Source organism: Melopsittacus undulatus, chromosome 10 (assembly GCF_012275295.1).
Source record: "Melopsittacus undulatus isolate bMelUnd1 chromosome 10, bMelUnd1.mat.Z, whole genome shotgun sequence".
NCBI classification, from domain to species: domain Eukaryota; kingdom Metazoa; phylum Chordata; class Aves; order Psittaciformes; family Psittaculidae; genus Melopsittacus; species Melopsittacus undulatus.
Window position 1 is genome coordinate 31,175,852 of NC_047536.1, and position 15,606 is coordinate 31,191,457.

Genomic DNA, 15,606 nt, shown 5'->3' on the forward strand with positions numbered 1-15,606 from the left:
GTAATTTGTCAACATGTCAACTGCTAATCTGGGACAAGGAATTGCTTATACTGAGTTGCTTATGTGGGAGCCTGAGCATTAGGTTTGATGGAGGAAAGGGGATTGATTTAGTTATTCCCACCAAAAGATGCACGCAATTGAATTTTCCAAGTCCTATACATATCATTTTAATGTTATAATTTTTGTTCTCTTAAAACTCAAGCTGATCCAAAGGGTTGCACATCTGGTGTGAGATTGGGTTTCCCATCATGGTTTCTGGATAGCACTTACAAAGATTGGACTAAGCCTCCGTCTGCTCATACATGTGTGTAGGCGCATGCTCGCAAGCCTCCCTCCTTGCTGGATGACACAAGGAAAACATGAGGAGTTATTTCTGCCTTGCTTCCTGATAAATTCAAAGGTTTAGTGTCCGTAGTGACATATTTTTTCGCTGCAGTGAATGGAGAGCACGTGAGAGGTGAGATCCAAGGGTTGTATTGGCAATTCTGGCAGGTCTCCTTCCCAGAGAACTTGAGGAGCAAGAAGGTGGAGTTCTTGGGACTATGGCTGTAGGAACAGAACCTCCCAAGGCAAAACCTGGCAAAAAAAGCCAGGTCTTCTAGTGAGGCTCAGTTAACAGTAGTACTGGACAAGAAATGGCACCTCATGTTCTGGCTGCAGCACTGGAAAGTGTTCCTTCCTGGGGTTTTGAGGGTGCTCTTCCCACCCCTGCAAGCACGCATTGCTGTCTAGTTCTGTTGCATCCTAGTTTTACCAGAAGGTGCAATGTTGATCAGTGATTAAGAGCAGCAGGGGCAATAAGTAACACTTTTGAAATGTGATTCTTCCAAAAGCCCAGAGCAGCACAAAATAAGCTGCATGTTTTTATGGAATCAGGAAACTCTCAGAACAAGCGTGATTTTTAGCAAAAGCTATACCTGCTTGTGTTACATGAAGATGTTGTGGTCAGGGGAAACAGTTTCATTATCGGGTGTCGAACACCAAAGGAATTACTTTTAAGCTGTTTGTTTTAGCTTAAATATTCATATTTTAACATCTAAAGATTTTTTTAATTGTATTGAAATTTCCTAGTCTTTTATTACCAATAAGAGAAATAACTGCAGAAAACAAGCAGTGCAATTTCTCAGACAAACCGCAGTTCAGAACTAATAATCACAAGAACACCTGGGCTGGTTGTAGGAGCATTTCTGAAGCTCAGGGAGAGAACTTGGTGGTGATGGAGTGCCTGTGGGGCATGCCCAGCAAGGTTTGGTAGTGGTTAAGTTCAGCTTCAAATGAAAACCTTGTTGCAACACAAACAATGAATTGATTGCTTCTCAAAAAGGAGTTTTCTCAGCCTTTAGAAGGCGAGATAAAACAGAGTTTCCTGTCAAGATGCATCTGATTTCAAGTAGTATCTCATTTTACTTGTTCACTGATTGCATTGAGGGGTCTTTGTGAAAGGTTACATACTGTGAAGCTCTATGTAGTACTCGTCTGTTACCAGCTATGGTGTATTGCTTCCAAATGGAAATATCCTTAACACATGAAATTAACAATTCAGCTGATGATTGGTCAAATTTTACACCCTGTAGGCTACAGCTTCCAAAAACTGCTGATTTCAAGGTAACTTGTGACATGGGGAGAAGGCTGGTGGCCTTCTGGTGTTGATATCTGGGCTGCTGCAAGTGGGGGTTTCTCCATTGCTAGCAGGGCTGCAGTTGAAGCTCATTCTGGAGTTACCATCTTGCTTTTTAAAGTAACCCTGATGATCTTGTCAGCCAAATTCTGTTGAAATAAAAATTAATGGCTCAGTGGAGACGTGTCCATTGCAGCTTGGCAGAAGTTGTGGGGTTTCAACAAACCAGTATTCCTCTAAACCTGCTGTCAAAATACATCAAGATACCACTGCAAAAGGTCATGTGCATTACAAACTGTAATTTTCTCCTTGTCGGATATACTTGGCTTTAGGTGTTTTGTGCTTGAGGGCATTTTGAAGGTCTCTATCAGATAACTTACTGTAATGAGAGTTGCAGTTAATGTACTAATGTTGATTAGTTATTTCCCTTAACCAGGTTTGGTATTGTCACATAGGTGGAGACAAGCAGCAGCTTGTTGTTCTTTCCCATAGCCTGGGCTTACCATCCTGTTTCTTCCTGGAGCTTGCTAGGGCTGCCTGCCTCTTATCTGGAGCCAGTGGATGTCCACAGAGCATCACTGTGGTGAGGGTACTCACCTCCACTTCTCTCTCGGAATGGAGATTTGGAGGAACACATCCCCCCTCAGTTCCTTGCACCAAAGAGTTCAGATGGTTTTTGCCTCCAGTTAATCACCCTTCAGTAAGACTTGCCTCTTAGCCCAGCCTTGCCAGGGCACGGATGATTTGAATGGGGCTGAGTTCTGTCAGCTTTGAGGCCTTCTTTTAAGCAGCTTTTACTGGGCAAGTAAGGACTGTCCTTTGGCATGAGCTCTTAACACAGCTTTGGAGGCAACCAGCCAGTTGTTACATGACTCAGTTTTAGGCTGTCTAAAATAGTCTGTGGAACATCATTTTATAAAAAGGGTGAAAAAATAGAAGTAATGCAGTATCTGCTATGAAATGTGATTTTCCACATAAAATCATTTTGTAAATGATATTAACATTTCAGATTCTGGGTTTTGGTTTTGCTTGTCCGCTCTGTGTCTGGTCATGGTGTTTAGGCAGGTTTATCTGCTGCTGCAAACAGCAAATCTGCTGCTTATGATTAAGCTGCTCGTATCTTCCACTTGGTACTATGCTTTATACCGCTTTTTGAATTAGAGTGCCTGTTTAGAAATACAAGAAGATACCAGAGATTGAAAAGTCGTAAATGGCTACTAAAAGAGCTGCAAAGCATATATAAGCATATATGACCTGATTTGCTGTGAGTGCTGCTTCCGTCCCTTCAAGTTGTTGGACTGGTGGAAGTGCAGAGGCTGTGGCACAGTGCTAAGGCTTTTAAAGTGATTTTACTTTGTTGTCTAGATAGAAGATAGCAAATTTCTGCTCCATCTTTGAGTCTTTTTCCCTCTTCTGCTTCCCCAGTTTGATTTTGGGTAGTTCCCTTCCCCACTAAGGAGCAGGCTGGCACATTAGCAGTAAAATTGCTTGAAAACCAGAGATGTTACTAGAACTCCTGTTGATTTGAGGGGCGGTGTTTTGTTTTCACTTCAGCCATTAGCTTTACTGCTGCGTTTTCATTACCCTGAGTGGTTTGAGTGCAACTTGATGAGACTGTGAACAGGAGCAGGTTCTGGGGCTGGGTTCAGCTCGCTTTGTTGGCCACCTACAATAAAAATGTCTGTCTGAGATGGTTTTGCGTGCTCATAACGTGTTTCTTGGAGGGAGCTTAACCTGAGCCGCTTTAGGCGCCCACTTAAGATGAGCTGAAGTGCATCCTAGTTGTGACAGCTTCTCTTTTCTGAAGATTAATTCAATCTAGAAGAGTTTATCTTGACTTAAAGGAATACATTATGGTAGATAAAACTTGGCCTGTTTAGAAGATTAAAATGTCATTTCTAGCCAAAGGGAGTATTCCATCTTTTGCCTGTCATGAAAGCTTGATTTTTCCAGATCCTCAGTTTTTGCTGTTAATATTTGAATATAGTAACATGTACTAAGCAGAGAGTTGGATTTGGTGCAAAACTTCATCTTAAAAATCATTTGTGATATTTAATGATATTCAGTATTTTTGTTACTTTATGTCATTTTCTGATGAAAAGTGATGGTTTTCTTTCAGGATTACATTTCTGGGAGTTGCTGTTCAACCATGTTCGCCAGTCTGGAATTACCTGAAGACCTGTTGCATGCCACGAAGTACTGAAGCTGTGGTTTTCTTTTGGTAGGTAAGATAAGCATATGATGTATCTGAATAGCTCTTGTTCTGTGTATAATCTCCTCCCAACTGTCCTGCTAATAGGTCCTGGCCTCTAATGTTTGTGTGTGTTTGAAGGGCTGGCTCCAGACTTCTCAGTCTGCCATAGGGGGTTACGGGCATTTGCCACAGCTAAGACTATGTTTCATGGTGTTATCCCCCTTTAATGCCAATATTTGGAGTTCCAGATTACTAAGTTTTGTCAGAGGAAATTTTACTGCATGTTTAAGTTTATTTTTAGATGTTACCATAGATTGGTTTGGGTTGGAAAGGACCTTAAAGATCATCTAGTTCAACCCCTTACCATGGGCAGGGAGTATTCTTTTGTATTCTAACAGAGATTCTTAACCTTATTTAATCTCCTTGTGTAACAATGTGACACGAATGGAGAATGTCTTTAAAAGTCTTTTGGGTGTATTTTTGCCCAAAACAATTAGTCATTTTAGTCTTCGTGTCATAGAACGGTTGTGTGTTTATAAATTTATTCCTTTGTCAGGTGTAACTAGGACCCCCAGGCTAGGCAACAAAGCAATTGAAACAGTTGTATTAGGACAATACACCTGGGAAATTATGTTGTCACTGCTATCAAAGGCTTTTTCTTCTCACTGTCAGTTCTGGACTCTCCAAGGGACTTGACTGCAGTCTCATCTCTAGGCTGTTTTTGCATTCTCTCCCCTGTTGCAGCTCTAAATACTGGCCAGTGTGAGGATGAGGACCTTGCTCAGTGCTAACTCCTGCCATTTGCTAGTGAAGGACATCAGCCCATCCTTCCTTCTGCTCTCACCCTTTCCAGTGTTTTATGTGATTTTGAAGAGTACCTTTTCAGGCATAGAGCAGGATTTTAGTACTTTTTATCTAATTGGGCTCCCTGCATATTTGTTTTGAGAGGGTGCATGTTTTAGTGTGACATCAGTTGTGAAAGTGTTTGTTCTGAGTTGCTTGAAATGCATAAACAGCTGGTAAATCAATAGGCTGTGTCACAGAAAACCTCTGACAAGCTGTTACACCAAGCCTTGTTTTGCTTTACTCTCTTTGTGTAGTGCAATGGTTAGAAGAAAGCAACACAAAAGTTATCAAGTTCTGTGTAAGAAACAAATGGACGTAACCTAATGTTTGGATCAGTTGAGTGGAACTTGGAATGGGGATACCAAGACACCTGTTTGATTTTTCCCTTTCTTTGTCTTTTTTAACCCCAGAGACCAGCACTTCCATGTGGTGGTGCTGACACTCCAGAGCCTGCTGGCTTTCCCATGTTCAGCTGCTCCCCAGCTAGTGACAACTGGACATTACAGAATTTGCCTTAATCCTGTCTCTCGCAGGGACTTGACAGGATTTTCCAAGTATTGCTGATCACATGGCACTGGATTTGCTGTGCAGGCTTCCTTTTCCTGTAGGGCTGTTGGTGGGGACAACACATGGCATGACACATGGCTTCTGGGTTCCCTGTGGGGTGTGCTGGGACCCAGCTGTCTATCAGCACGGACCTGGGCTGTAGCATTGTTGTTTCCTACATGAATTCTTCCTTGGGGGAGTATCCATAGAATCATTGAATGGTGCAAGACATGTAAGAATTCATCTTGCGCATTTTAGTTGGTCTAAACCCAACTAAATTAGTTGGGTTTATCTATATACCAAGTGTACCTGGGAGCTCCAGGGTCCCAAAGCCCAGAACGGGCCTGATGTCCTTTGGTTTGGACACTCTGATCTTCATGAGCTGCCCCTGCCACCCCCTGCCCCCATATAATAGTGCAGGTGCATTCTGGTTGCTGATCTGTTACCTGGCTTCTTATCACCACCTTTCTGCCTTCAGTAATGTATTTTTAATATTAGGCTATACTGAACAAGACCAACTTTATATAATAAACAGGCATAACTTTTCCTGCTGCCATAGCCTGCCCCAGACCAGGTTCATGGGCAGGCGGTTGCCACGTGGTAGCACTGGGTTTGCTCTGGGTTTCCAGAAGTGGCTGTGTAATGGGAAATACTAAGTTGGAAACTCTAAAGCAAGAGGGTCCAGAGGCAGGAAGGAGGCCACACGTGTTTTGTGAATGGAGGATGATGTTCAGAGACCTGTTTGTGCTGCCACATGAGCATGAGTGCTCAAGTGCATGAAATGTGCTGTTATGCAGATCAATTTGAGTATGGTTCTTACTCTTCAGGGGTACTCTACATCCCCCTGGGGGTGCATCTAGTTCACAGGAACTGTTAATCAACCAGAGTTTTACCTGTGTGTGCTTCTGCTAATGGCTTTCTGTGTTTATGTGGAAGAGTGTTGAGCAGAGGTACACGCTGATTATGGTCATTCGCTGGCTCCTGATTTATGGAAGTCAACCCTAGAAGCAGGAGATTAGAGAATTAGTTAGGGCGAGGGATGCAGCTGGGATTCATCTGGTTTCAGATGGATGGCGTGCTGTGCTCTGCCTGAGGAGGAAGCTTTCACAAATCATTATTTGCTCCTGTCATACTTGAGATAAATTACACCTGAGTATAGGAAGAGACTAAACTGTGTGTGTTTGAGAGGGAGAGAGGGAGGATGGATGCAAGAGAGACCCTTAGTATCATATGAATGAAAAATGCAAAGGTAGCTGTAGTAACGTGTTCTTGTCCAGAAAGGAAAATTTAAAGCTCAATCTTGGAGGTTTTTTTCCCCTTAACTCAAGCTTTTTCTGCACTTCTGTGATTTCCTAAGTCAAGTGAAACAAGACCTGTGGTCCTTTGGGATTTAGTAAGCTCTGTTTTAATAGTGGTCAGGAAAGGCCATAATGTCAATAAATCCTGACAGATTTTGTCATGTTGGGGTGAGGTTGGTGGAATGTGGTCTAAGCTGCAGCATTTTCATGGAGTCTTTAAAACTATGGTTTAAGCAGTCTGGGTGACTTCTGCTCTTTCACAGAGATGGATCCTTCAGAAACTTCTGTTCAGAAAAAGATTTGAAATGTTTGTCTTCTTACAGAGAAATCGGTATTTCTTTGGTGTCAGGGATTGTCAGGAGTCCTCGTGTTTCTTGCTGCAGGTGGAACATCCCATCCCCTCTAAGTAGTTGTGCTTTCTCAATAGGTAAGAGCCTGGAGCTCTTAGGTGTTGGAACACATGGAGCTGAGATTTCTCTCCATGAAAATCTTACTCAGGATTTTTCAGATAAATAGTTTTCTATGGAATTTTCTTCAAAATACAGTGCTTGTGTTTCACAGGGTGCAGAATAGTTGTGTCATTAAAAAGACTGTGTAGGACTCCCAGCATCTTTCTGTCTGAAGTCAGTGTATGTGTAATGAATGATGTAAGAATGCAGGAGAAGGGATTCTCTCCTGGCTGGTGTAAAGCCAGTTTTGGTTTGGTAAGGAAATGCCCTGTCCAAAAAATTAGTTTGAAAATCAATTAAAACAGCTTTTTACAGGTGCTTATTAATTGTAATTTCTGTTTTCTGGGCACCTGACATGGACCTTAATGGAGGTGCTGAACATTCATACCTGTAATGTAGATACAGACCCCAGAGCATCAAAGAGTTTGGGGTCTAAAAGATTTGTCTCCATATTCACCCAGTAATGAATGTTTTCAATTTTTATCTCTATTCCACATCATTAAAATTTCCATGGTAATGAGTAACTTATGAAAGCACCATGGAAATGATCAGTGGCTGTGAAACATTTCTACTTACTTTGTGTTGCTTGTGAGACAAAATCAGCTTAGTTAATCCATGTCGTGTTTGGGGATGAAGGCCTGATGCTGCAGTATGAAGAAAGTAACTATATGTAAAACAGGTGATTATTCATTAATGCCATTTAGCCTGCCTAGAGTGTAGGGTTGCAAAGGAGCACAAAAAGATGTATTATGTAAAATCACAGTAAGTGATTTTAGACTTCCTAGAGGCATAGAGACATGACCAAAAGCTGAGGGTATTTTGTGACTTCCGAGTCGTAATACTGTCCCTTCAGCAACTTGATGCAAGTGTGCCAACAATGTGGAGTTGAATCTAAGCTTGTCTAACATAGTTATGTATTTTTATTAAAAAAGGCTGTTTTCTGGCCGATATCTGCAGCTCACCTTTAATCTCAGAGTTACGGTTTTGCTTTGTGTTGGGAGCTTGAACTACTGCCAAAATCCCAGGCTGTATCCTGTTCAAGGGGATTTTGTCCCACATTGAATCGTTTGGATGGGTTGAGCTGAATACTGACAGCTTTGGAGTTATGAGGTCCTGACAGTCCTGGCTGCTGAATTGATTTGCTTTTGACAGTGGTGGTCAGGAATAGGTCCCTTTTTTGGTTTTGACATGGTTTTAATCTTTAATCAGTGCTTATGAAGCTCTGAGTGTGAGGATGGATGTCTCATCTGGAGGAGTGAGCGCCCTTGTAACGGCTTGTGGTGGAGTGGGAAAATGTGTATCTTAACTAAACATTGCTCACCGTAGATGTAGGGATAACTTTTATCATAGGTTGTGCTTCTGCACACATAACATCTTAGATTACTATCATCATGCCAAGTAAAATGTATTGCAAAAGCTACACATCTTAGAAAGTAAAAACCCATCAGGTGTGTATGACTTGATTTACTGAATTCATTCTTGTCCAAGCTCAACAGGACATGAGGGGAGTTGTGGGCTAGCCCAGAAGGAGCAAATTTCAGGTTGTAATGTGCATAAGCAGCTGAAAACACCAACATCTTTACAGTCTTTTAGAAAGAAGCCATAGTATACCTGAGATTTCCCTGGATGTGAGTAAAGTATTTGTCAAATGCTGAATTTCTCCTGGTAAAAATGTGCTACAGCATTCCTATTGCTCTGCTGGACAGAGGAGTTCTATTGCATTTGCAGTCCCTAAAATTAAATTTGTTAGTTTTTCCTGTCTTTCTATAGTGAAAGTTGTGCTGTGAGTCTTACAGCTGCCTGCCAGTCAGGCACTGCAGAACTGGTACCAGGTGCTTGCTTGTCCTCTGGACCATATGGAGATGAATGTAATTGATTTTTTGGTTGTGCTATTTTTTATCCCTCTACCTTTCTTTCTACCTGTCACTTAGGTCAACTGGAATACTTCTCAAGTCACGTGCAGCAGGATTCTGTGAGGAAACCACTTCTGTTTGTTCTAGTGGACAAACAGCTCGGATACTGCCATGGCCCCCATTTTCAAAGTGACACAGTTTGTCTTGCATACCCTAGCACTGGGTCACCTGGTAGGTTTTTCCATCATTTATCTTGTGAGCTATTGAAAGCTGTTGTTAATGTCTTTAGACACTTACTGTTACACTTATTATAATTCTTTTTTTTTCATACCAAGCATCATCTGAACGTCTGACAGGCTCCCTTTGTTGGAAACGATGGTTTTGGATGGTCTACCTAACTTAAAGGATACATATGCCTCCTTGTACTCCTCAGCTATGGAAGACTTAGAGGTGGATTTTGATTCAGGACTGGAGGAAGATGAACTGAAACACGAGGCTGCTCCTGAGGATTCCACGATCTTTGTAGCTTTTAAAGGAAATATAGGTGACAGAGACTTTGAGCAGAAACTAGATATCATACTGGAGAATGTGCCTGGCCTTTTACACATGGGTAAAGTACTTTCTTCTTGTTCTTCAGCTGTTCTCAAAATGTTTATTTGTGTAGTCAGGGTGCCTGCACAAAGTAAATGGGTTATATTATTTTCGGGTTATTTAGTTTGTAATAGGATTTGTTGGGGTTATTGTTGTTGATGCATTTGGGAGCTGTTCTCAGAGACACAGAGTACAAGTTTCTGCAGCTGTTTTGTTGTTTAAGACTGATTTCATTAGTGAGTTCATTTATTCCTGTTCCATTCCCATGCTTAATTTGTTTGCATTTTTTCTGTTTTATTTCCCTTCATTGCACATGTTGTGTTATAGTCAAGTGAAACCAGGCTTGTCCACACCCAAGATGTTTTTTACTACCAAACCCATGCAATTTAAACCACTGCTTTTCATCTGTGAGTAGGTCCACTCTCAGGTAACTGTGTCAGTTCAAGACATTACTGTCCCTTTGCTGCTACACTGACATACCTACCTGACTTCTGTTTTCTGATGGGGGACATGGAGTGCTGTCATATACCCCTGTGCACCCACTGAGCTCTGGGGTTATGTAGCTAGTGATTGATAACAGGCTTTTGGGACAATAACATCTTCCACCAGCATATCTAGATCTGGACAAAGACATCTGTCCACTACCTGAGTATCTTTACAAAGAGTCTTACAGTGATTACTTAGAGCTGCTCAGTTGTGTGGTCTTGCTTGCTCAAGTACCATCTTCCCTAATAGACAGCCTCCCTTAATAAGGGTGCAGCATTGTGATGGTTTGGAACTTTCACAACTATTCCTGTCATGTTTCCAGCCAAAAATATGTTATGGGTTGAAAGAGGATTACATTTAATAATATAATTTCTGTAGCAGCAGAAGGGACTTGATGAATTAGTTAAGGACAAGGGATTCCAAAACAGGAGTGAGTTATTTGCATTCTTAAATGACACATGCTTCAGAATGAAATGGTTAGCAAACTCTTAGTAAATGTGATGTTCCAGTGGGAGAACTGGCTGATTAAACTTTGGGCCAATGCTTACTGTTTTCTAAAGGATTTCCTTTTCAGCAAGCTAGAAACTGGAAGATTATAAACCTATGTTAGGAGAATGTTTTTAATCATCCTTAAGTGCGTTTTGTAGCAGTAATTTAGTTAGCTGCCACTTCAGAGAAGTGCATCCGACATGAGTGCCATGCCTTTTTGCTAATTTTACCTGGGACTTTTAAACCAACTGCGTCTACATTGAAATGTTAATTTGTGGAAAAAGTGCTCGGAAAACCTGCAAGTTAGTATTCCGAATGACTTTAATATGTTCCTTTTTCAGTGGATTAAACACATTTATTCAGAAAAACTAAATAATGTGGTAGAAATTAAGGAAATCCTGGTTTCACAACCATTTTTAGAGCATGTATTTCCAGAATGAGGATTTCATTCTTGTAGTCAGTTCTGTCACTCATCCATCTACATCACTAATGGATTAACTAAATCAGTTTCATTAGGTATTTTTATATCTTTCCAGAGTAGTTTATCCACAGCCTTTGAGTGATGTTATCAAGTGCTTGTGTTGGCTGTTGGGTATCAGTTGGGTAGTTTTCATATTGCTGATTTTTGGAAGATACCTGAAGTGATTTGGCAGCATCACTCACTGTCTGCCTGTGCTGGAGATACCTCCTGTACCTGAGATTAACCACTCATCATTTTCAAAGCCAAATAATCGTTTCCATGTTTTCAGTTGTGCTTTTTCCCCAAGTTATTTCGTCGTATGCATTGAAAACTGCCTTTGCTCTGACTCTGACCGTTCTTCTTTCAAGAATCCAACAAGTTAAAACTGCAGAAGATCGAGCCTTGGAACAGTGTCCGTGTCACCTTCAATATACCCCGGGAAGCTGCCGAGCGGCTGCGAATTCTGGCTCAGAATAATAACCAACAGCTTCGTGACCTGGGAATTCTCTCAGTTCAAATTGAAGGTATTTCACAGCTCATCTGCTTGCAGAGGCAGTAAGCTAAAATGTCAGTATACTCAAGAAGTGATTCTGTGTGCTTGGTTAATCTTGTAAACCTTCTAATGTAGTCATTTGGAGAGTGGCTGCAGTGGAAAGGTGGCTCAAGGCTTTTATCCTTTCAAGAACAGGATTAATAATAAAAATGAGAGTTGAACATGCTCTGAGCATCAGGAAACCCCCTGAAAAATGGTCTTTAAGTATTAGCTAGCAAATGTGCCAAATTCATTTTATTTTCTCCTAATTGTTTCATAGGAAGCTTTCTCAAAACCGGTTTTCAGTGGATTTCGCAGTTAAAATATCCATTCTGCACAGCTGTCCAATAGCACACTCAGGCTGAAACCAAGGGCATTTAATACTTTTCATGGTCTTGCTTTTTTTTTTACAATTGAAATCCAGAAAAGAAGTGTAATGTGATGCGTAACTGTCCTCCTAAAATGTGCCTTGCAGATAAAATCTGTTCTCTGTATTCTGCTTTTCTGTGTGTCATTCAGTTCACCCAAACTGTGCATTACTTTTAGGGGAAGGTGCTATCAATTTAGCTTTAGCTCAGAACAGAAGCCAGGATGTCCGAATCAACGGACCCCTGGGAGCAAGCAACTCGGTGCGAATGGAAACGGGGTTTCCCATGCAAGGGGGACAAGGTAAATGAATCCCTTTGGTTCTCACTTGTTTAGCTTTATCACTTTGGAATTTGTTACCAAGCTAATCATAAAATTCCATTGGTTATAGCAACTGTTGTTTGGAGAATTAGTTGCCATTTTAATGAATGAGAGTTCTTCTTTCTGTACTGTCAGACCATGTCCTGCTTTATGTAAACTAGTCAGCTGCATTTTGTCCCACAAGCACTGGTTTGGGATTTGGTTTTGGGTTTTTTTTTACATAAAGACTGTTAAAGCAGAAGAATCTAGTAAGTGAATTCATAGAATCAGAATGGTTAGGGTTGGAAGAGACCCTAAGATCATCTAGTTCCAGCCCTCTTACCACAGGCGAGGATACTTCAGAATGTGCACAAATTATCCCAGTTTTCTGTTATGAGGTTAAACATAAGCCTTTATTCAGTGTGCAATAATAAACTATTTTAGATTAAATCCATTATAATTATGAGGAGAGGACACAGTCGTTGTTAGTCTCCCTTTATTTTCTCATAAACTTTTTGTGTGGCTGCTGATGAGAAGGAATGAAAAGAACATTTTGCCTCTGTAGAAGGCTGATTAAACAGCAGTGAAATCATTGTGCTTGACAGGCAATGTAAAACATTTAAAGAAAGATTTACTTTGAGAGCAGCTGCTCTTCACTGTGATCATCATGAGCTTTGGGTCCTGCCTGCAGGTCAACAGTATGGATGTAAACAGTATAATTGTAACAACCATGTACCCAACAGGTCAACAGTATAAACCATTCTGTAAAGTAGCAGCCTGGGGAAGTGAAACATGGTAAATTTTCTCTCTCACACCTCCTCAGTTACTTTCTACTATCAGGTTATACAAAACCCTTAGTATGTGTATAACTTTGATACAATCTTGTCACTTGCTGACTTTAGTGGCAAGTCAGACTCATATAATTCATGAGTCTACAGTGTTTCCATCTATAACCCCTTGAAAGCTTTTTTTGCCAAAGGAAAAGTTTCATCATGACCTTGTTTGTTTTATACCAGGGAAATCTAAGCTTTCAAACAGAAATTATGTGTCCTCGGGTTATTTTGGACAAACAAGAAATGCTTTATTAACAAATATATTTTTTTTTCTTCTAAAAATAACCTATAAATCTTCTGTATGCAAAATAATTCAAGACTTGATAATTTTTATCTTTATCTTTTAAGGTCTGATAAGAATGAGCAGTGCAGCAGCTGTCATGATGTCCCAGGGTGGAAATGTGCCCTCCTCTATGGTGGCAAGTGGTGCTAGTGCTGAGCTGCAGCCAAGAACACCTCGGCCTTCCTCACAGCCAGGTGGTAAAATTTAGCCACAATCCTGACCTGAAAATGTTCTTGAATTCTTATTTTCAGCACACAGGCATGAGTGTGGGCTCACAGGAGTACTCCAGGATTGTCCTAGAGTATTTCCCCTGCCCTTTCTGAGTGTTACTCTTTCTGTGGAACCTTCCCTGTCCCCATTAATCTGGTCAAGTGTGTCAGTTTGGGTGCCTGTTACATCCCGGCTTGCTTGGTGGGTTGTTCAAATGCTTTGAGTATGGTATTTTTACAGTAGAACTGTTGTGACCGAGCTTTATGTTTAAATGAAGGTAAGAGGATTGTGTGAATGAGTTGGATGTCTCCAGTAGGAAGCAAATGGTTCAGTTTTAGGTAATCCTGCAGGGAGTTGCACTCAACGATCCTTAAGGGTCCCTTCCAACTCTTCTGTGAGTTTATGATTCTAAGGATATAGAAGGCTTACATTAGACTGTAGTAAGAAGTGCTGTGGAGCTATCATGCATTATTGTAGAGGTTATAAATTGATAAGTCCTGGCTTCTCAGGATTCCCAAACATGTTGAAAACTTTCAGAGCATTGCTTATTCTGTTTATTGGCAAAATTGGAACGCTGGAGCATGAGTGTTTATGCAGAGTAAGCAAATGCAAGCAAACCATTTACTCTCTTGCATTTTGGGGAGGGTTTTGTCTACAGTAGGTTATTTTTTTTTTACTTTTCTTTGCTATTTTAATAGATGCAATGGACCCACTCTTATCTGGGCTAAATATCCAGCAGCAAAATCATCCATCTGGATCTTTAGCTCCCCAGCTCCATTCAATGCAGTCAGTTCCTGTAAACAGGCAGATGAACTCAGCCAACTTTCAGCAGCTACAGCAGCAGACGCAGTTGCAGACACGTCCTCCCCAGCCACATCAGCAGCCACAGCAGGGTATTCGACCTTCATTTACTTCACCAGCACAGGTTCCAGTTCCTCCTGGCTGGAATCAGCTTCCTTCTGGAGCGCTTCAGCCTCCTCCAACCCAGGGAGCACTGGGTACATTGACAGTAAACCAGGGTTGGAAAAAGGCCCCATTGCCTGGACAAATGCAGCAGCAACTTCAAGCAAGACCATCTCTAGCAACAGTGCAAACTCCTACTCATCCTCCACCTCCATATCCTTTTGGAAGCCAACAAGCTTCCCAGGCTCACTCAAATTTTCCCCAAATGAACAATCCTGGCCAGTTTACTGCTCCTCAAATGAAAAGCCTTCAGGGAGGGCCCTCACGGGTTCCTACGCCACTACAACAACCCCACCTGACCAACAAGTCTCCTGCATCCTCTCCCTCCTCCTTCCAGCAGGGATCTCCTGCCTCATCTCCAACAGTTAACCAGCCACAGCAGCAGATGGGACCAAGGCCTCCCCAGAGTAGCACGCTTCCCCAGGGATTTCAGCAGCCTGTCAGTTCTCCTAGTCGTAATCCTATGGTGCAACAGGGGAACGTACCCCCCAACTTCATGGTGATGCAGCAGCAAAACCAAGCTCCACAAGGTTTACACCCTGGTTTAGGAGGTAAGAAGTACTGAGACCTTCATTTATTTTAAAAAGAAACATGAAATGGCTAGAACTGGTGTTGCTGTTAGTTTTGAGAGGATCCTTTGAAGGACAGAATAAAGGCATAGGTTGAGTATACAGTGGCTGTGGGTGATGCGGCATCAGCATCACTTCTTTCTGGTACCTGTCTCTATCAGGCAGTGTCACTATGATAACCTGAATGTAGACTCTGGGCTACAACAGAAGGAAATTGCTGAATGCAGTTGCTGGTTAAGACTGCCAGTTATCACCTTGACAATTCTTCTGTTGCTTTTAAGCAGATTCAGGCTATTCAGGGATGGTGTGGGGAGTTTTGGTTTAGCTTGGGGCTAATTGCAGAGGGTGAGGGGAGGAAGATTTTTGAGAACAAGAGTGTATTAAGAACAAGTGAAGATTCTCTCTTCAGCTTCCTCTGTCACCATTTACATTTTCTGCTAAAGAAGTGAGGCATTATTTTGCATCTTCCTAAGTTGTGGATGTTTCTTCTTGACTCTGTCTTTATTTGTCATCTCATTCTTCCAATATAAAAGAGGAGAGAGCTATTATTGCCATGCTGTTGTACTCCTTGTTCTAAAATTAAGAGGTCAAGGGATGTTTTAACATCCCCTTTGCTTGTGTTGTCTTTAGTTTTCTCTTTGGACCTCCACACTTATGTCTTTTCCTTACCACTCCTAGAATTCTTCTCTAACAGTGAATTTCATTTGTCAGTCCCAAGAT

General features: G+C 41.5%; 1 protein-coding gene across 2 annotated transcripts in view; it reads left to right on the plus strand.

The window, feature by feature from the left end:
* The window catches only part of NCOA6 (nuclear receptor coactivator 6), a 43,108-nt gene that overhangs the window by 3,973 nt on the left and 23,529 nt on the right, over positions 1 to 15,606 (plus strand). For both annotated transcript variants that reach the window (XM_034066615.1, XM_034066614.1), the window contains exons 2-8: positions 3,738 to 3,839; positions 8,883 to 9,035; positions 9,140 to 9,414; positions 11,199 to 11,354; positions 11,909 to 12,031; positions 13,210 to 13,338; positions 14,053 to 14,868. In XM_034066615.1, coding sequence (XP_033922506.1) covers positions 9,180 to 9,414; positions 11,199 to 11,354; positions 11,909 to 12,031; positions 13,210 to 13,338; positions 14,053 to 14,868 — 1,459 coding nt within the window. In that variant the 5' untranslated portion in view covers positions 3,738 to 3,839; positions 8,883 to 9,035; positions 9,140 to 9,179. The remainder of the gene's footprint in view (positions 1 to 3,737; positions 3,840 to 8,882; positions 9,036 to 9,139; positions 9,415 to 11,198; positions 11,355 to 11,908; positions 12,032 to 13,209; positions 13,339 to 14,052; positions 14,869 to 15,606) is intronic.